Genomic DNA, 22,344 nt, shown 5'->3' on the forward strand with positions numbered 1-22,344 from the left:
TTTTTATGGCTGAGTAATATTCCATTGTATATATGTGCTACATCTTCTTTATCCATTCATCTCTTGATGGACATTTAGGCTTCTTTCATGTCCTGGCTATTGTAAGTAGTGCTGCAACGAACATTGTGGTACATATATATCTTTTTGAATTATGGCTTTGAATTATGGCCCAGTAGTGGGATTGCTGGGTCATACGATAGTTCTATTTTTAGTTTTTTAAGGAACCTCCATACTGTTCTCCATAGTGGCTGTATCAATTTACATTCCCACCAGCAGTGCAAGAGGGTTCCCTTTTCTCCACACCCTTTCCAGCATTTATTATTTCTAGATTTTTTCATGCTGCCCGTTATGACCGGTGTGAGATGATACCTCATTGTGGTTTTGATTTGCATTTCTCTAATGATTAGTGATGTTGAGCATCTTTTCATGTATTTGTTGGCCATCTGTATGTCTTCTTTGGAGAAATGCTTATTTAGGTCTTCTGCCCATTTTTGTATTGGGTTGTTTGTTTTTTTGATATTGAGCTGCATGAGCTGCTTGTAAATTTTGGAGATTAATCCTTTGTCAGTTGCTTCATTTGCAAATATTTTCTCCCATTCTGAGGGTTGTCTTTTGGTCTTGTTTATGGTTTCCTTTGCTGTGCAAAAGCTTTTAAGTTTCATGAGGTCCCATTTGTTTATTTTTGGTTTTATTTCCATTTCTCTGGGAGGTGGGTCAGAAAGGATCTTGCTGTGATTTATGTCATAGAGTGTTCTGCCTGTGTTTTCCTCTAAGAGTTTTATAATGTCTGGCCTTACATTTAGGTCTTTAATCCATTTTGAGTTTATTTTTGTGTATGGTGTTAGGGAGTGTTCTAATTTCATTCTTTTACATGTAGCTGTCCAGTTTTCCCAGCATCACTTATTGAAGAGACTGTCTTTTCTCCATTGTATATTCTTGCTTCCTTTATCAAAAATAAGGTGTCCATATGTGCGTAGGTTTATCTCTGTGCTTTCTGTCCTGTTCCATTGACCTATATTTCTGTTTTTGTGCCAGTACCATACTGTCTTGATTACTGTAACTTTGTACTATAGTCTGAAGTCCAGGAGCCTGATTCCTACAGCTCCGTTTTTCTTTCTCAAGATTGCTTTGGCTATTCGGGGTCTTTTGTGTTTCCATACAAACTGTGAAATTTTTTGTTCTAGTTCTGTAAAAAATGCCAGTGGTAGTTTGATAGGAATTGCATTGGATCTGTAGATTGCTTTGGGTAGTATAGTCATTTCACAATGTTGATTCTTCCAATCCAAGAACATGTTATATCTCTCCATCTGTTTGTATCATCTTTAATTTCTTTCATCAGTGTCTTATAGTTTTCTGCATACAAGTCTTTTGTCTCCTTAGGTAGGTTTATCCCTAGGTATTTTATTCTTTTTGTTGCAGTGGTAAATGGGAGTGTTGCCTTAATTCTTCTTTCAGATTTTTCATCATTAGTGTATAGGAATGCAAGAGATATCTGTGCATTAATTTTGTATCCTGCTGCTTTACCAAATTCATTGATTAGCTCTAGTAGTTTTCTGGGAGCATCTTTAGGATTCTCTATGTATAGTATCATGTCATCTGCAGTGACAGCTTTGCTTCTTCTTTTCTGATTTGGATTCCTTTTATTTCTTTTTCTTCTCTGATTGTTGTGGCTAAAACTTTTTGTTTTGTTTTGTGGTACGCGGGCCTCTCACTGTTGTGGCCTCTCCCGTTGCGGAGCACAGGCTCCGGACGCGCAGGCTCAGCGGCCATGGCTCATGGGCCCAGCCGCTCCATGGCATATGGGATCTTCCCGGACCGGGGCACGAACCCGTGTCCCCTGCATCGGCAGGTGGACTCTCAACCACTGTGCCACCAGGGAAGCCCTTTTTTTTTTTTTACATCTTTATTGGAGTATAACTAAAACTATGTTGAATAATAGTGGTGAGAGTGCACAACCTTGTCTTGTTCCTGATCTTAGAGGAAATGGTTTCATGTTTTCACCATTGGGAACAATGTTGGCTGTAGGTTTGTCATATATGGACTTTATTATGTTCAGGTAAGTTCCCTCTATGCTTACTTTCTGGAGGGTTTTTATCATAAACGGGTGTTGAATTTTGTTGAAAGCTTTTTCTGCATCTATTGAGATGATCATATGGTTTTTATCCTTCAATTTGTTAATATGGTGTATCACATTGATTGATTTGCATATATTGAAGAATCCTTGCATTCCTGGAATAAACCCCACTTGATCATGTTGTATGATTCTTTTAATGTACTGTTGGATTCTGTTTGCTAGTATTTTGTTGAGGATTTTTGCATCTGTGTTCATCAGTGATATTGGCCTGTAGTTTTCTTTCTTTGTGACATCTTTGTCTGGTTTTGGTATCAGGGTGACGGTGGCCTCGTAGAATGAGTTTGAGAGTGTTCCTCCCTCTGCTATATTTTGGAAGAGTTTGAGAAGGATAGGTGTTAGCTCTTCTCTAAATGTTTGATAGAAGCCTCTGGTCCTGGGCTTTTGTTTGTTTGAAGATTTTTAATCACAGTCTCAATTTCAGTGCTTGTGATTGGTCTGTTTATATTTTCTATTTCTTCCTCATTCAGTCTCGGAAGGTTGTGCTTTTCTAAAAATGTGTCCATTTCTTCCAGGTTGTCCATTTTATTGGCATATAGTTGCTTGTGGTAATCTCTCATGATCCTTTGTATTTCTGCAGTGTCAGTTGTTACTTCTACTTTTTCATTTCTAATTCTATTGATTTGAGTCTTCTCCGGTTTTTGTTTTTGTTTTTGTTTTTTTGCAGTATGCGGGCCTCTCACTGTTGTGGCCTCTCCCGTTGCGGAGAACAGGCTATGGACGCGCAGGCTCAGTGACCATGTCTCACGGGCCTAGCCGCTCCGCGGCACGTGGGATCTTCCCAGACCAGGGCATGAACCCGCGTCCCCTGCATCAGCAGGCAGACTCTCAACCACTGCGCCACCAGGGAAGCCCCCTCCCTTTTTTTCTTGATGAGTCTGACTAATGGTTTATCAATTAATGTTTATCTTCTCAAGGAACCAGCTTTTAGTTCTATTGATCTTTGCTATTGTTTCCTTCATTTCTTTTTCATTTATTTCTGATCGAGTTAATCTTTATGATTTCTTTCCTTCTGCTAACTTTGGGGGTTTTTTTGTTCTTCTTTCTCTGGTTGCTTTAGGTGTAAGGTTAGGTTGTTTATTTGAGATGTTTCTTGTTTTTTGAGGTAGGATTGTATTGCTATAAACTTCCCTGTTAGAACTGCTTTTGCTACATCCCGTAGGTTTTGGGTCATCGTGTTTTCATTGTCATTTGTTGCTAGGTATTTTTGATTTCCTCTTTGATTTCTTCAGTGATCTCTTGGTTATTTAGTAGTGTATTGTTTAGCCTCCTTGTATTTGTATTTTTTACAGATTTTTTCATGTAATTGATATCTAGTCTCATAGCATTGTGGTCGGAAAAGATACATGATACTATTTCAATTTTCTTAAATTTACCGAGGCTTGATTTTTGACCCAAGATATGACCTATCCTGGAGAATGTTCCATGAGCACTTGAGAAGAAAGTGTATTCTGTTGTTTTTGGATGAAATGTCCTATAAATATCAGTTACGTCTGTCTTTTTTAATGTATCATTTAAAGCTTGTGTTTCCTTATTTATTTTCGTTTTGGATGATCTGTCTGTTGGTGAAAGTGGGGTGTTAAAGTCCCCTACTATGATTGTGTTACTGTCGATTTCCCCTTTTATGGCTGTTAGCATTTGCCTTAATTATTGAGGTGCTCCTACGTTGGGTGCATAAATATTTACAATTGTTATATCTTCTTCTTGGATCGATCCCTTGACCATTATGTAGTATCCTTCTTTGTCTCTTGTAATAGTCTTTATTTTAAAGTCTATTTTGTCTGATATGAGAATTGCTACTCCAGCTTTCTTTTGGTTTCCATTTGCATGGAATACCTTTTTCCATCCCCTCACTTTCAGTCTGTATGTGTCCCTAGGTCTGAAGTGGGTCTCTTGTAGAAAGCATATGTACGGGTTTTGTTTTTGTATCCATTCAACCAGTCTATGTGTTTTGGTGGGAGCATTTAATCCATTTACATTTAAGGTAGTTATCAATATATATGTTCCTATTACCATTTTCTTAATTGTTTTGGGTTTGTTATTATAGGTCTTTTCCTTCTCTTGTGTTTCCTGCCTAGAGAAGTTCCTTTAGCATTTGTTGTAAAGTTGGTTTGGTGGTGCTGAATTCCCTTAGCTTTTGCTTGTCTGTAAAGGTTTTAATTTCTCCGTTGAATCTGAATGAGATCCTTGCTGGATAGAGTAATCTTGGTTGTAGGTTTTTCCCTTTCATCACTGTAAATATGTCCTGCCACTCCCTTCTGGCTTGCAGAGTTTCTGCTGAAAGGTCACCTCTTAACCTTATGGGGATTCCCTTGTATGTTATTTGTTGTTTATCCCTTGCTGCTTTTAATATTTTTCTTTGTATTAATTTTTGATAGTTTGATTAATATGTGTCTTGGCATGTTTCTCCTTGGATTTATCCTGTATGGGACTCTCTGTGCTTCCTGGACTTGATGGACTATTTCCTTTCCCGTGTTGGGGAAGTTTCCAACTATAATCTCTTCAAATATTTTCTCAGTCCTTTTGTTTTCCTCTTCTTCTTCTGGGACCCCTATAATTCAAATATTGGTGCGTTTAATGTTGTCCCAGAGGTCTCTGAAACTGTCCTCAATTCTTTTCATTCTTTTTTCTTTATTCTGCTCTGCGGTCGTTATTTCCACTATTTTATCTTCCAGGTCACTTATCCGTTCTTCTGCTTCAGTTATTCTGCTACTGAATCCTTCTAGAGAATTTTTAATTTGAGTTATTGTACTGTTCATCCTTGTTTGTTTGCTCTTTAGTTCTTTCTTCTAGATCCTTGTTAAATGTTTCTTGTATTTTCTCCATTCTATTTCCAAGATTTTGGATCATCTTTACTATCATTATTCTGAATCCTTTCTCACGTAGACTGCCTATTTCCTCTTCATTTGTTTGGTCTGGTGGGTTTTTGCCTTGCTCCTTCATCTGCTGTGTGTTTCTCTGTCTTCTCATTTTGCTTAACTTACTGTGTTTGGGGTCTCCTTTTCGCAGGCTGCAGGTACATAGTTCCCGTTGTTTTTGGTGTCTGCCCCCAGTGGGTAAGGTTGGTTCAGTGGGTTGTGTAGGCTTCCTGGTGGAGGTGGCTGGTGCCTGTCTTCTGGTGAATGAGGCTTGATCTTGTCTTTCTGCTGGGCAGGACCACATCCGGTGGTGTGTTTGGGGTGTCTGTGACCTTATTATGATTTTAGGCAGCCTCTCTGCTAATGGGGGTGGGATTGTGTTCCTGTCTTGCTAGTTGTTTGGCATAGGGTGTCCAGCCCTGTAGCTTGCTGGTCGTTGAGTGGAGCTGGGTCTTAGTGTTGAGATGAGATCTCTGGGAGAGCTTTCGCCATTTGATATTACGTGGAGCCAGGAGGTCTTTGGTGGACCAGGGTCCTGAACTTGGCTCTCCCACCTCAAGAGACACAGGCCTGACACCCGGCCAGAGCACAAAGACCCTGTCAGCCATATGGCTCAGAAGAAAAGGGAGAAAAAAGAAAGAAAGAAAAAAATTAAATTAAGTTAAGTTATTAAAATAAAAAAATTATTGAAAATTTAAAAAATTAAAATAATGCAAAGAAAAAGAAGAGAGCAACCAAACCAAAAAGCAAATCCACCAATGATAACAAGCACTAAAAACTATATTAAAATTTTAAAAAACGACAGACAGAACCCTAGGACAAATGGTAAAAGCAAAGCTATACAGACAGAATCACACAAAGAAGGATATACATACACACAAAAAGAGAAAAAGGAAAAAAGTATATATATCTATATATAAAAAAAGGGAAGAGAGCAACCAAATCAATAAACAAATCTACCAATTATCATAAACTCTAAATACTGAACTAAGATAAACATAAGACCAGAAGCAAATTAGATGCAAAAAGCAAACCCCAAGTCTATAGTTGTTCCCAAATTCCACTGCCTCGATTTTGCGATGATTTGTTGTCTATTCAGGTATCCAGAGGTGCAGGATGCATCAAGTTGATTCTGCAGATTTAATTCGCTGCTCCTGAGGCTGCTGGGAGAGATTTCCCTTTCTCTTCTTTGTTCGCATATCTCCTGGGGTTCAGCTTTGGATTTGGCCCCACCTCTGCGTGTAGGTCACCTGAGGGTGTCTGTTCTTTGCTCAGACAGGACGGGGTTAAAGGAGCCGCTGATTAGGGGGCTCTGGCTCACTCAGGCCAGGGAGAGGGAGGGGTATGGAATGCAGGGCCAGCCTGCTGCAGCAGAGGCCAGCATGACGTTGCAACAGACTGAGGCGCACCATGTGTTCTCCCGGGGAAGTTGTCCCTGGATCCTGGGACCCTGGCAGTGGCGGGCTGCACAGGCTCCCGGGAGGGGTGGTGTGGATAGTGACCTGTGCCTGCACACAGGCTTCTTGGTGGCTGCAGCAGCAGCCTTAGTGTCTCATGCCCATCTCTGGGGTCCACGCTGATAGCCGCATCCGTCTCTGGAGCTCGTTTAGGCAGTGCTCTGACTCCCCTCTCCTCGCATACCCGAAAACAGTGGTCTCCTGACTCTTATGCAGTTCCAGACATTTTCCCGGACTCCCTCCCGGCTAGCTGTGGTGCACTAGCCCCCTTCAGGCTGTGTTCATGCAGCCAACCCCAGCCCTCTCCCTGGGCTCTGACTTCCGAAGCCCAAGCCTCAGCTCCCAGCCCCCACCTGTCCCGGTGGGTGAGCAGACAAGCCTCTCGGGCTGGTGAGTGCTGGTCAGCACCGATCCTCTGTACGGGAATCTCTCTGCTTTGCCCTCTGCACCCCTATTGCTGCACTCTTCTCCATGGCTCTGAAGCTTCCCCCCCGCCACCCATCTCCAGGGGGTGAAGGGGCTTGCTAGTGTGTGGAAACTTTTCCTCCTTCACAGCTCCCTCCCATACGTGTAGGTCCTGTCCCTGTTCTTTTGTCTCTGTTTTTTCTTTTTTCTTTTGCCCTACCCAGGTACGTGGGGAGTTTCTTGCCTTTTGGGAGGTCTGAGGTCTTCTGCCAGCATTCAGTAGGTGTTCTGTAGGAGTTGTTCCACATGTAGATGTATTTTTGATGTCTTTGTGGGGGGGAAGGTGATCTTCCCGTCTTACTCCTCCACCATCTTGAAGGTCTCTGTCCGATCCATTTATCATTATATCCATCTCTGTCCCTGGTTATTTTTACTTTCTTTGAAATATTTTTATTTATTTATTTATTTTAAGTTTTTATTTTTTGGTGGCACCGTGCAGCACATGGGATCTTAGTTCCCTGACCAGGGATAGAGCCTGTGCCCCCTGCAGTGGCAGCCTGGAGTCTTAACCACTGGACCACCAGGGAAGTCCCGAAATATTTTTATATTTATCTAATAGTAAGATAGCCACTCCTGCTTGCCTTTGATTAATGTTTGCATGCTATATCTTTTTCCATCCTTTTACTTTTAACTTGCCTATGTCATTTGGATTGATTTTCTTGTAGACAACATGGAGTTCATTTATGTTTTTTAATATACCCTGCCAATCTCTATCTTTTAATTGCTATATTCAAGCCATTTATATTCAGTATAATTATTGATATGTTACAGCTTAAGTCTGCCATCTTATTTTTTGTTTTCAGTTTTTTATTTTTCTGTTTTCTTTTTCTTGTCTTCCTGTGGATTATTTGAACATTCTTTTAGAACTCCATTTTGGCTTATCTGTAATGTTTTTGAGTATGTCTCTTTGTATAGCTTGAAATATTGCTCTAGGTATTGCATTTCATCTTCTTATCTCAGTTTTCTGGTGTTATCATTTTACCAGTTCAGGTGAAGCATAGGAACTGTACCACCCTTTATGTCCCTTTGTCCTCGTCTATTTATAATATAATTGTCTTAAATATTTCCTCTACATATATTTAGAACGATATCAGGCAGTGTTAACAATTTTTACTTCAACCATCAAACATTTTAGAAAGTTCTTAAAAAGGCAAGCTTATTACATTAACCTGTATTTTTGCTGAGTTCCTTTTCATTATTCCAAGGTTCCTTCTTCTGTTGTTTCCTTTCTATCTAGAGAGCTTCCTTTAGCCATTCTTTTAGAGTACATTTGTTGGTGATAAATTCTCTTAGTCTTCTGTCATGTCTTTATTTTCCCTTCATTCCTAAAGGATATTTTTGTTGAGTATAGGATTCTGGATTGACAGCTCTTTTCTTTCAGCACTTGAAAAATGTTGTTCCACTCTTACCTGAACTTTATGGTTTCTGATGAGAAATCCATTGCCCTGCTAATGCCAAGTGGAAGTGAATGTCCAGAGTCCCACTTGGTCTCCACTGACACCACAGGGTGGGAGTCAAAGTTCTGGCTTCCCACTTGCCTTCTCTGAAGCCCTGGAGTGTTAGAACATCTCCTTAGAGCATTATAGGCTCCCACGTAGGCTTTGATGGGGTGGGTGTGGGTGGTCACAGTTTTTTTGTGGGTTGTTTTGTTTTGTTTTGTTTTTGGTGGTTGGTGTAGAATAGTTATTATGTAAAAGTTCTCTGTCTTGGAAAGGTACCCCTCTCATGGTCTTTTGGCTAGAGAGAACAAGATTTTACTGAGTGTTGTTTTGTTGATGTGCATCCATTGGTGTTTCTAGTTGCCAGCTTCTTCCGCTCCAAGTTTGGGATATATGAGGCAAAAAAAAAAAAAAAAAAAGGTAGTTTACCACTGTGTCATTCCCTGGGTCTCAAGGTCCTTAGCCTATCTGCCTTCTCTTCATCATCCAGAGTCATCTTTTGCTTGATATATAATGTCCAGGGTTTTTAGTTGTACTTAGTGGGAAGAATAGAGGAAAGTGCATCAACTCCATGATCCCAGAAGCAGAAGTTCCTGCACAGTTGTTTTTAAAATAAGTTACAAACATCCAGATATTTCACCTCTAAAAACTTGAACATGTGTCTTTTGAGAACAAAGACATCGTTCTACGTAGCCATGATACCTTTATCACACCCAAGAAATTTAACATTGATACAGTATTATCTAATAGAGGATTCATATTCAGATTATGTTGTCTCCAAAATGTTCTCTATAGCTCTTTTCCTCTGATTCCAGATTATGCAAACCTATTTCTTAAACCTATTTCCCTTTTAAATAGGGAGTATATTAAAGATACATTGAGTGTAAGCTGAGTGTATTAAAGATATTACACTGTCTTATCCGTAGTTGAAAAATCCCCTTTTCTACTCTCATATTTTACCCTGTGACCTGTTACAGCTTTATAGTAGAAGCATCTATTTCTTTTCCTGTAACCCTAATCGTCTTTCATTTTTATATTTTCAACAGTGTTATTTATTTGTCTACTACACCGGCTGGCGGAATGTCAAATCTTTTTTGACTTTTGGCTTAATCTGTCTATGCAACATGTATCTCTATGAACTGCGCAACCTCTGGCAGCTTTTCTTTCACGTGACTGTGGGAGCATTTGTTACACTCCAGATCTGGCTGAGGCAAGCCCAGGGCAAGGCTCCTGATTATGATGTCTGACACCATCCTTCAGACTTGTTGCCTTGGCTTCAGGGGAAAAAGGAGGGAGCATATCTTAACTACCACTGTGATGAAGAAACTGTTCACCACAAATGAGAAGCTCTGCTGTCTTTCTCTCCAGCTGTCCTTTTCGTTTTAAGTCAGCATGGCATGCCTATGAGCGTGCCATACCTGCTACGCAAACTCCTCTCAGCAGAATGTTGGCCATGAGATTATCAATCAGAAGAAGATGAAGAGATCTCTCTCTGCAGGGCCATGGCAGTGGAAGAACAGTCAGATGCCATTGGAAGACTTGGCCAGCAGCCCTGAATCCTGGCTGGAGAGTTCAGTCAAAAACTATGTGTGGTACTTGCTCTGAGAACTAAGCAGGAGCTCTGCAACCTGGGTTTGCCTTTGTGAGGCATTAGTGTAGACCAAATAAAAAGATGCTGCAGTGAATTGGAAAGTTTATGTGTAAAACAAATTACTCACTAAATATTAGATTTTGCACATTTATGGTACCATGAGTTTGTGAAGTCCAGATTGGTGTGGAATGGGTTCTTTTTCCTTTATATTTTTGCTTGAATCTTAACCCTGGAAATCACCCGATGTAGGAGAAGGCTCTGGTGAGCTCATCCCTGGAGCATTGCAAGTATTGAAAACACAGTGACACATGTTTCTTTCCTAGGCCATGTTTATACTTCCTTTTGAAATCACTTTTTAAAAATATTTGTTAGGCTATAGCCATTGTTTGCCAAACTTCAATCAGTTGAGTATTACATATGCCATTATTTACTTAATATTTATCTTTTAAATTTTAAAATATTTAAAAAAGAAACTAACCTCTATTCCAAGTAGAAAACCAGCATCAGTTTGCCATAAAAAAATGATAACTACAAAATAAATAAAAATAAAACAAAGATGTTATTAAATTCTAGCTGGATACTAATTCCTGCCAAGGCTCTGAATCCAAAAAGCCTGTTCTTTCTTTGTTGCAGTGAGAGAGACGTTACCCAGCACCAAAATGGAGCTCTGTCTGTGGAATTATCAGAAGTTTAAAAGAAAATTATAAAGGGAATGCCATTCTCACTGTGATTCAGCATTATTTAATTCTGTGTTGTGTATCACCTAAAATCATCTTGCATGCCACCAAGTGGCATGGGTCCTGCACTATGGAGACACTGAGCTGTTCTAAAAGAATCAGAAGGTGACTCTTCTCTCAGCACTTCTTATTATTCCTCTTATCATTTTATGGCTTTGAGGAGTTAAGCACCTACTGTCTTAGAGAACTTACTTGCTTTTTGATAACTTTATAAAGATTGTTTAAGCAGCTTTGAATTAATAATAGAGGAAGCATAGTTTGTTTCCATTAGCAAAATCTACAGCTCTTCTGGTTTCGAAGTCATCTTCATGAGTGATTTTCTTGAGAAAAGATTCCAATTAAGGAATTCATAAGGTACTGAAATTTGATATCCAGAAAAACAGTGGACCCATTACATATAATTCATGTTCTGGGTATACTAATTTTCCAGAAGAAATTGTCCAGAGAGGTAAAGTCACTGAACTGCACTGTTTCCAGAACCAGTATACATAGGTATGTCTACAATGAGAAATCTTGCTTAATTAGAACCTTTTTGCTACACTCTTCTTTCAGGAGAATGAGACAAAAGAAGACAGTAAGCTTAACGATTTCGGGGATTTATTTAATGCAAGAAACTCCAGTTCCCTCCAATTTTCTGCCTCTAACAAAACTGCACAGAAATTATGAATATTCTGAGAGATATCCCAAGGTACCACATGATCCTAAGTCATCAAAGTAAAATTGATTTATGTTTGGCATTTTGTAGTCACTGAGCCAGGAAAGTAAAGTGGTTCAATTTAGTAAGTTTTTTTTCTAAACTAATGGTTAAAGCAAGAGGAGTTTTCTTGTAAATAGTTGATTAACCAGGAGATTGGAGTATTCTGGTTCATTGTGATTTTGCTGTATATTGATATTTTATAGCTCTTTTACCAGTTTGGTTCTCCTAATGATTGAATTATAATATTTGGTATTTGGATACATTGAGCAAGGACACTTGAAAACTCACCAGCTATCTTTAAAGGCTTAATTTGTTTTTTGTTCTTGTTTTGCTTTTTCACCAGCTATTTTGGATAAGGGGATGTTTACATTTTAATGTAAAAAATGAAAACAGGTATAAATAATGTTTTATGTATAGAAATGCTTTCTTTCATTATTTGGTGCCTGCATCTCTCAGTGTTTATACAACTTCCCTGCCTCTATCATGTTGTTGCCAAAGAAACTGAATTTGGAAAGATAAATTTTTGCCATCAATGTAAAGAAGTTTTTAAGCTCTTGAGAGAGAACCACTTAGGCTTCTAATGTGTATGATGGTAATACGTTGTGTTTATATTGCAATTTTACTTCTAAGAGCAAGTCCGCATTTACCTACCTAATCATAATGGGTTTTGTAGTGTCCGGGAATAGTATTTGCTCTCCTATTAGGAAGGAGGACACTAAGGTAATCAGATGGTAATGACTTACTTAGGGTCAAGAGCAAAACACACAGTTTCTAATCTCGTAGCCCAGGGTTTTTCCACTAGAGTGGAAAGTAATGAAGATAACTAAGATTATATTCAGGGAATATGTCCTTGATAAAATTGAGGTACTGGAGACTTCTTAAAATAATGAGATTTAGCCAGCTACTGTCAAATCTAGGTGTATATTTTCTTCCTTAAGGTAATTCTGAAATACTGCTTTTGATTGAGGTATGCTATGAGGGCAAAGATACTCCTTTTATATCCTAAAAGTAATTGCAATAGTTGCTTGCTTTTTTTGGTCTGTATTTGAAGTGTATTTGTACCTGGGCTCTTTCCCCAAAGAATTCGAAGCAGCATACCCAGAAAAGACATACCAAATAATGTTAACAAAATATGAACTTTAAGGGGGGAAAAGCAAGACCAATGAAACTGGAAGGAAGGGTGAACAAATTGCTGTTAGCATAAAATTTGATTCTTGAACTTCTTGGAAGTCAAGGCTAGAAGAAGGAAAACAAGTTTTGCCTTGATCTGTATTCCATAAGTCAAAGCATGTTTCTCAGAGGAGACGTCTTCCTGATGAATTCAGGTAAGAATGTTTGCTCTTGGGGGTCCTGTGAAATGCTAAAATGAACAAAATCCTCAATTGTTTTACACACATTTCTGTATTACGATTGTGCCTTGGATCCTCAACTTTGTACCAGCTTTCAAAGGCTTTCCTTTCAAGGTTTTTTTTGTGTGGTTAATAGAGGATTTTGTTCCCATGAGAATTCTGCTGCTAAGCTAAAGACAAGTATCTGTGTTAAAGCTTGAAAATCCATTCAAGACAAATGCCTTGAGACATGGAAAACCTTTACCCAATTTTATAATTTTGTAACTTACGTAAAATGAATCTGCTGTCCCTGGGTTAGCACATTTATTTGGTATTAAATATGGTCTTTTTCATAGTGGAATGCAGTCTGGAGAAACACATAGCTCCATATCTGTTGGGCTATGTCTGGAATCTCATTAGATTCCTGATTTGTCAAGGCTTCACAGCGACCAGCTTTGTCAGGTGAGTCTTTAACCCCCATGTCACAAAAGGGCTTCCTCCTGGGGTTAGCTACCTACCAAAAAGGCAGTCGCTTGGCCTTTATTCCAGAAGGTTTACTGAGTAACCCAAGGACCCACGCCAGGCTGTTGGATTTCCAAGAGACACAGCAAAGAGTGTGTGTGTGTGTGTGTGTGTGTCTTCACTTTTTGTTATTTTAACAGACTTTGTGTTCACTTTAAAAGTTAGAGCTATAATAGTGTATGTGGTAAAAGAACAAATAAATTATTTCAAAATCAGCCACCACTCAGGCCAAATTGAACACTTAGCTTTACCATACATTATGGGTCACTCTTCAGGGCTGCATTCTTTGTCTGTGGTCAATTTGTATTTTTCTGCTTTATTATCTCTAAGGAAATGGAGTCTTTCTACCTAAAAATACTGTGGTAAAATCAAACCTGATTTTTGGTTTAAATTGGCTTTAGGAATAGCCAAGCCTAAAGTTAATGGAAGAAACCCCTCCAACTCCAGGGGTTATGAATGGATTGCGTATAGAAGCCATGTCAGCTGAGGATTTTACTCTTCTAGTCTTACTGATTAGGATTAGAGGTGTCTGCTCATCTTCATCAATGTTCTAAGACTGCTGTTGAATGCTGGCAGCCTTCTGTTTGAGCACTGAGCTTTTCAAAGAGAAGTGGTATCTGTGGCTGCCACTCTTGTAACATCTCTTCCTTGGGTGGCCAATGTTTCTAGGTTTCTTTATTCAGCAGATGAAATCACAGTGTTGCAGCACTGCATGGTTGGAAGCCACATGGCTTGTATCCTCCTTGCTTGTTTACAGTGAGTGGCATTGACACGTGTGCACACGTTTTCTTCTGTATTGGTGGTGCTGGTGTGTAATGAATAGTCTAAGCACAGTGGGGTCTGTAGGAAACTCAAGGAGAGAACAGGCTTCATTCTCAGAGTTCTTGAAATCAGTACCGTAGCCTTATGAATTCTTCCTGATGTTTTCTTGGCAACAAACGGTATTTTCAGCCCAACCCCACCGACGGTTCACATTTGCCCTTTTCTCCTACATCCCACAGTACAGCAGTGCAGCATTGCCTGCAGAAGCACATTCAGGCTCCATCTAACAGTAGGAAAATAGGGCTCGTATGTTTTGTTTCCTGTCTGGTCCCAGCAGCCCCTTCCCAGCTCTGCCTAGGTCACCTGCCTCCTCTGGGCCAATGCTTTTCTTTAAGTCTGGGTTGTCAAGGGGACCTTGCCTGAAGGTGAACAAAGAATATTTTGCCCTTGCACTTTGAATTCCTCCATACCTAGGACTAATGTTGTAAGAAAGCTTGTTAGCACCTTTTGCGCTAGTGAGGACCTCCTACATAGTAGTTAATCCTTATGGCAGCCTACGGTGGCGGGGATGGGCACCATCTCATGTTCACTTGAGGAAACAGGCTCAGGTTCAAACCTGGGATTCAGGATTAAACGACTCGAAAATTGGTGCTCATTTTTCCATGCCAACAGAGCCTTTCAGAGAGAAAGTTCTTCGTGTGCTGACAACACTGGGCTCTTACTGTTACAGCAGCAGAGAGAACAGATGAAGCCATCAGGGAGGGGAAAATAGCACTGTGTATGCTAAGCATCCTCACAGGAAGCTTTATGAACGCTTTGTTTTATAGATGAAGCACCTGAGCCCTAAAGAAGCTAAGTGACTTGAACACAGTCACAATCTAACCTACGTGGTGGCACCAGGATTTCAATCCAGATCAGTCTTACTGAGAACTCACACTCTTTAACCACCCTGTAAATATTAAGCTAGGAAATATGTTGAAATATATAAGGAATATATATATACACAAGTAACACAAATTGCTCTTAAAAGAGATCAGGTCACTGCTAATTCCTGCAGTATAGATGTCCTAGACTGAATAAAATTGTTTCCTAAAACTCCTACATCTATAACAGTCACATAGGACAGATGGCTGCCATAGGTATAGTGAACCTTAAGTGTGCCTTAGATTTTAGGGCAAGGAGGTATAAAGTTTAGTCTTTCTCATAAAACTAACACGAGTTAGTGATTCTTTTTTTTTTTTTTTTTTTTTTGTGGTACGCGGGCCTCTCACTGCTGTGGCCTCTCCCGTTGCGGAGCACAGGCTCCGGACGCGCAGGCTCAGCGGCCATGGCTCACGGGCCCAGCTGCTCCGCGACATGTGGGATCTTCCCGGACCGGGGCACGAACCCATGTCCCCTGCATCGGCAGGGGGACTCGCAATCACTGCGCCACCAGGGAAGCCCAAGTTAGTGATTCTTGATATAGAATGTTAAAGCTTCATTGGTGATTCATGTGTTACAAATATTTACTTTTTCTAGCTGAAGGCCAGCATAGATTGGTTCTTTAATATGAAGTAATTTCATGGGAATTCTGCTATAAGTAGTCCCTATATCTGAAAACATTAAACAAAAGATAGAAGGTAACTATTTGCTTTATCGAATAGTGATTATGAGTTTAGAGCCAGACCCCTGGCTCTCCCTGCCACTGGCATTGTGACCTGGACAAGTCATGTAACCTCTCTGCCTCAGTTTCCTCATCTTTGAAGTAGAGATAATAGTGCTTTGGGCAAAGTGTTGTGAGGATTGAGTGAGTCAATAAACGTAAATCACCTAGAGCCTGGCGCAGCAAGTGCCAGGACAGCACTTGCTCCCTCGCTGTGGTCTCTCTGGTTGGTGTTACTATTACTTTCAAGATAATAGGAGTCTTTTAAATCACAAATGCCCCCAAATATATCATCGCACATCGCTTTTCGGAAATTGTGAATTAAGAGAGGATCCTATTGAAATATTTAATAGGCAGGTGCCCTGCCCTGGCAAGCTCTTGTGTGAAGATTTCTGGGCAGGGCACTGGGGATGCATTCAAAGACAGAGAAGGGAACTGAGGGATTGACATTTGCCAAATGCCTGCTGTACACCAGGTGTTTTACATACAGGCTTTATGTGAGCTTAACAAATTCCATTCGAGGTAAGTAAGCAGGATTAAGTTGTCACTTAATCCAGTGTCACTCAGCCTGGAAGAAGTAGACTGCTCTCCAGGACCCTGAAGTCTCCTAGGTACTAGAGCACTGCTGTCAAGTGGGGAAGGTACCTCTGGGAACCTCACCTTATACAGTGTGGCACCGGCACTATGGCCCCATCATCCTTTGCTTTGAACATCCAATTTCGGTCTATCGGGTATTCCTGGATGGCCGCCACCTAATGTCCACTACTCTATAGGGCCCCCGTGGGTGTGTATGTGCATGTGGTCTGTGTATGGATGAGAGGAAGGGGTGGGGAAGGCAGCCAGCAGCCCTCAAGCGCAGTATGGAAAGATATAGACGCTCAGGACGTGAGAGCTCAAGGCACTCTTCAAAAGCGCAAATGCAGTGTGGCTCTTGAGAGTAATCGGAAGAGGATGCACCCCTCGCCCCTCCAAAAAAAAAAAAAAATCCCATGTGAGCCAGGGAAATGCCACTTTAGCTAACAAAGTCAAAGCAGAGAAGCAAATTTTGCAAAATTGGAAAATAGTCTAAGTTAGAATAACCAGAGATGCTGACAAACTAGAGATTACAGGCGGGTCTAAATTGGAAATTGGCTGGGAGGGAAAAAGTGATGAGGCTCCCAATAGATTCTAGTGAAGTTTATTTTTTTGAATTTTATTTTTTTATACAGCAGGTTATTATCTATTTTATACATATTAATTATTTTATACATATTAGTGTATATATATCAATCTCAGTCTCCCAATTCATCCCACCACCACCCCCACCCCCTGCTTTCCCCCCTTGGTGTCCATACGTTCTCTACATCTGTGCCAGTGAGACTTCTTTAAATTCACAGGCCTAATAGACCAGCAATATGAAAAGGGCCTTGGGGATGAATATGCACTCACCAAGGGAGAGGGTAGCTCCGCTCTGCTCACTAGAAACAGACGGTGAGGTTTGGGGCAGGCAAGCCAGTGGGGACAGGATGCCTACTTACCCCTCAGCCCCAAAGAATCCTTTTCCTTCTCTTTGTCTTCTCACCATCATCCTGCCTTTCTGGACCTCTGATTGCTCTGTGAACCTAGGTTGACCTCCATCACCTCTCCCCACTCCGTGGATCAGGGCTCTTGATAGAAAAGGGCATCCATCATGCACCACTGCTGCCGCTGCTGGGTTGGCAGGAGGAGGATAGAACAAAGGCTGCTTCCAACTTTGGTTTGAAGGTGATCTTCCCACAGAGCCCCCTTGGCAACATGTTTTCATCCCATTTTTGTCGCTGCTGTTGACTCTAGCATCTTAAAATCCTAATTGGACTGTGTTTTATGTTTTCACCATCCACGTAGTCTGGCACTACATAGGATAGATAGGATAAAGAGTTGCACAAATATTTAGAGTTAGGGAATGCCAGAGGAGGAAGAAACCTTGGAGGTCAGCCATTTTAATGGCCTCACTTGGCTTTGTTCTTGTGTCTGTATTGTGAAGCAGTGACTTTGCCGGTAGGAAGGAAAGATAGGCTAGAGGAAGAGAGCAAATATATTTTTCCTCCCAAGACAGAGAGGAAAAAACCCACCATAGGGCCTTTTTGAAAGTTTGGAAAGATAAGGAAAGCTATATTGTACCACAGTAATGGGATCTCATCTCACCTACTGTCAACCTTGAAGAGTGGCGAGCCCTCTGTTCCTGCCAAGATCATCGGTACTTAGCCAGGTGGGCCCAATGAACAGAAGTGCCCCTGGGCTAATGCCACAGCTTTTGTCCCCAAGTGTCCAAGCCACTGCAGGAGCTGCACCAATTTCTCCCACTGCCTCCTAGGCCTAGGGGGAAGCACAGTGAGAAAATGTACGTGAAAGTTCTTTATTCACTGTGAAGTTCATCCAAATGAGGGGACATGGTATTCTCTGGTCGTCTGTCCCCTCACCCCCTGGCCCACAGATAACACCAGCGCTTCCAACTCTCCTCCTGACACCTGTGTTCCATGCTGCTTGCCACAGCCAGCATGGCCCAGCTGTGTCACTCTTCCCTTCTGGACATGATGATCTGTACAGTATTCTCTTCATTGTGGAGTTGTTTCGATCTAGAAAAATTCAAAAGCTGTGGATTTTCATAGTGTGCTTGTCCCTACCTGTGCAGTTCTCTTGTTCAGGTGGCAGTGAATCTGCTCAGCACTACTTTTGGGTGTGTACATCTTGTGCCTAAGAATGCTTTCCTGCCCTATGACAACATGAACTCAACATCTCTTGCAGGCTCTGGGAAGCTCATTTTCTATCGATTAGCAACTCATGGCCAGATTGCATATGGAAACACCCATGTTTTATCTTGTAAAGACTACAGTTCTGAGCATGATTTATCTATGTGCCACTCAGGTGAAATTTGCTTTAGGAAAAGTTCTGTAAATGTATTTGTAATTTTGAAAGTCTTAACGTAACATGGCTACCTGGTGAATATTTACCTTCAGCTTTCTCAGTACACCAAGGTTCACTGTGCCTTCCTGCTAACATTGCTACCTCCCTACCACCATCAAGTCATCCCCCTGTTGGGTGAAGTAAGATCATGGTTTTAGCAGTCTTTGCTTCTTTGCTGTCAGTGGGCATTAAAGTGGTGTTCAAAACTCACTCTACATAATAATGGTGCCCTTGCCAATTAACATTCTAGGTATGGATGTGCTTTTGAAAAAAAAAGTATAAATCTCTATGGGAGAAACGAACATGTTCTCTGAGATTAGCTCGATGGGGATGGGAAGGTCTCAGATGTGTCCTTTGTTGTCGTGGTGTGCCCTGGGTGTGCACATGCCTGCGTGCATGGTTTCATGGGCCTGCCTGAGGCTTGGTCTCCACTACCCACAGCAGGGCGGGAGTGTTAACTGAACCAGGTTCATTTTGCTGGATGTACAGCAAGACAAAATGCTGTGATGCTGAGGTTTGCAGCAAAGACAGGGTTTATTCGCAAAGCAAACAAGGAAACTACAGAACAAATCTCAAATCCGCCTCCCCAAAAGCAAGGGACTTGGGGTATTTATGGGATAAATAAAGACGCAGGGCGGACTGTGGCATGGGGAGTGTGGGGAAAGATGATTGGAAAAAGGTGTGGTAATTGACGTTTTGTGCAGGCATAACCAGGCTATAGAAGATGGAGTTTTCAGCCCTCTGATGTCAAAATGTCACTGAGAGGATGCTTGCACATGCCCAGTTGAAGGATTGGTGGTCCTACCTAGTCTTAACCAGCTCAGCTTGAACTGGATACAGCTGACTCTTGGCTAAGCTGAACTAGACACAGCTGCAAACATCTTGTTTTTAGGCTCTGTGCCCCTTGGAAGGCATGCAAGTCTTAAAACTACCTTGATTAGTGAAAACAGGTGAAATGGATTTAACCCATGGTTTCAGTTCCCCCTAGCTTTTGATCATTTCTCAGTCATGGGGGAAGAGGGGCTGTTACTGAACAGAACTTAGGTCTGCTAGCCACAGCACAGCAAAGCCAATATACTGACACCTGGCTGTGGTGGATAGTACAGTGTTTATTGAAGGGTGCCCAGTAAGGAGAACAGCCATCTTGTGCTCAAATGACCCAAACTCCCTGGTGGCTTTCAGGGGAAGGTTTTGAAAGGCAACATTTGGGGTAAGGGTTGCAAGGGGCATGACCTTCTTCTGATTGGTTGGTGGTGAGGTAACAGGGTGATGTTTCAGGAATTTTAATCATCAACCTTCTGGTTCCAACCAGTCTGGGTTCTACTGCTTGTGGTCAGCATGTAGTCACTATCCTTAACCTAGGTGGGGGTCTTAGTTTCTGCAGAACTCAGAGATATGCATCAGATTGTTATATATATATGTTCGTTGAGGAGGAGCTAGGACTGTTTTGTTTAAGCTATCATTACTTGCTTGACTGCTTTTCTTTGGTTTCTGCATTCTCTCACTTCCCTAATTAGTAACTGCTTGAGTCTGCTCTTTGGAACTCAGGGAAGGCCTAGGAGACTAAAACCTTTTTTCTACAAACAGGAAACAGGGAACACAAAGGGTCTTTTGTACCTGGAATGGCCCTGCAAGGTCCTGCTCAGTTTCAGTCCCCCCTTTTCTTTGATACTCCTCAATCCTGAAGGGAACAGGGGAGGGATAAGAAAGGGAATACAGTTTGGGATAGAGAGGTTAATCATAATCTTGGCAAAGGAACTTGGTTTTAGGGGAGCCCTGTTTCAGGGCAGTGACCATTCTGGCTACATCCTGCTGATAAGGGATGTAGACTAGACCTCATGAGGGCTTAAGGAATGAGTCTGTTTAGCACTTATTTGAAAATATTCTCTTGTTCCCTGCTTCAAGTTAACATTTTGACCCTGTTAACTGAGGAAAAGCACACCACCTAAAAGTTGTGAGTTAAGTTTAATTTGGGGACCTTACTGAGAACTAGCCTAGAAGACAGTCTCTCAGGTATCTCTGATGAGCTGCTCTGAAGAGGTAAGGGAGGAGCCAGTATATATATGATTTTTTGCTGGAAAAAAAAGTGTAGTTAACCATCAAAACATTACTCCTATTCACAAAAAAACCCAGACATCTCAAGTTAATGATTTTAGTCTTTTTCTGTGTATGGGAAGATGCAAGAGTCTGGGCTCATTGAAATTATTCCTTTGATATGCATCTTAATTATATAGGGCCAGTAGTCAAAATACAGAATGCTTCCTGTATTTCTCCCTAATGGATTCCCCTCAGGGTGCACCATCAGGGGGCAGCAGTGGCTGTTGGCTTGATCCTTGTAGAACTGGAATGGCAGGCAACATTCCCTTTCCACAGGGCCCCCTCTTGGTCATAAATTTGACCAAGGTTTGGAAGGCATTTCATGACTTATTTATCCCATGGTGCCAAGAATTTTCATTCCTAGGACAGATGAGGATTTGGTTGATAGTCCATGCAATGTGTTATTTTTGTTTTGCTTTTTCAACTTTTTTAAAATTTATTTTTAAATTTTTTATGTAAAGGTTACATTTCTATTTACAGTTATTACAAAATATTAGCTATATTCCCTGGGTTATACATCCTTGTAGCTTATCTTACAATAGTTTGTACCTTCCACTCCCCCACCCCTACAGTGCCCCTCCCCCCCCCACTGGTAACCACTAGTTTGTTCTCTATATCTGTGAGTCTGCTCCTTTTTTGTGATATTCACTAGTTTGTTGTATTGTTTAGGTTCCACATATAAGTGAAACCATACAGTATTTATCTTTCTCTGTCTGACTTATTTCACTTAGCATAATGTCCTCCAGGTCCATCCACATTGCTGCAAATGGCAAAATTTTGTTCTTTTTTATGGCTGAGTAGTATTCCATTGTGTAGATATACCACATCTTCTTTATCCATTCATTTGTTGATGGACACTTAGGTTGCTTCCATATCTCGGCTATTGTAAATAATGCTGCTGTAAACATTGTATCTTTTCAAATTAGTTTTTTTGGATACGTACCCAGGAGTGGAATTTTGGGGTCATATGGTAGTTCTGTTTTTGTTATTTGAGGAACCTCACTCCTGTTTTCCACAGCGGCTGCACCAATTTACATTCCCACCAACAGTATACCAGGGTTCCCTTTTCTCCACATCCTTGCCAACATTTGTTATTTGTGTTCTTTTTGAGGATAGCTGTTCTGACAGGTGTGAGGTGATATCTCATTGTGGTTTTGACTTGCACTTCCCTGATGATTAGCAATGTTGAGCATCTTTTCATGTGCCTGTTGACCATCTGCATTTCCTCTTTGGAAAAATGTCTAATCAGTTCTTCTGCTTTTTTTTTTTTTTTTTTTTTGGCAGTACGTGGGCCTCTCACTGTTGTGGCCTCTCCCATTGCGGAGCACAGGCTCCGGACACGCAGGCTCAGCGGCCATAGCTCACAGGCCCAGCCGCTCCGTGGCATGTGGGATCTTCCCGGACCAGGGCACGAACCCATGTCCCCTGCATCAGCAGGCAGACGCTCAACCACTGCACCACCAAGGAAGCCCTCTGCTCATTTTTTAATCAGGTTTTTCTTGTTTTGATATTGCATTGTATGAGCTGTTTATATGTGTAGAAATTAGTCCCTTATCGGATTATCATTTGCAAATATTTTCTTCCATTCAGTAGGTTATCTTCTCATTTTCTCAAAGGTTTTCTTTGCTGTGCAAAAGGTTTTTAAGTTTAATTAGCTCCTCTTTGTTTATTTTGCTTTTATTTCCTTTACTTTAGG

General features: G+C 41.1%; 1 protein-coding gene across 8 annotated transcripts in view; it reads left to right on the forward strand.

The window, feature by feature from the left end:
• SEC22A (SEC22 homolog A, vesicle trafficking protein) overlaps window positions 1–22,344 on the forward strand; it is a 131,001-nt gene that overhangs the window by 73,436 nt on the left and 35,221 nt on the right. For 5 of the 8 annotated variants that reach the window (XM_060010769.1, XM_060010768.1, XM_069540634.1 and 2 more), the window contains one exon: window positions 9,397–15,507. The exons of 1 other annotated variant lie outside the window; for it this stretch is intronic. In XM_060010769.1, coding sequence (XP_059866752.1) covers window positions 9,397–9,597 — 201 coding nt within the window. In that variant the 3' untranslated portion in view covers window positions 9,598–15,507. Of the gene's footprint in view, window positions 1–9,396; window positions 15,508–22,344 lie in introns of those variants that run through there. 2 more of the 8 variants (XR_011246446.1, XM_069540635.1) reach the window with 2 other exon arrangements.

The sequence above is a fragment of the Delphinus delphis genome, chromosome 4 (genome assembly GCF_949987515.2).
Source record: "Delphinus delphis chromosome 4, mDelDel1.2, whole genome shotgun sequence".
Lineage (NCBI taxonomy): Eukaryota > Metazoa > Chordata > Mammalia > Artiodactyla > Delphinidae > Delphinus > Delphinus delphis.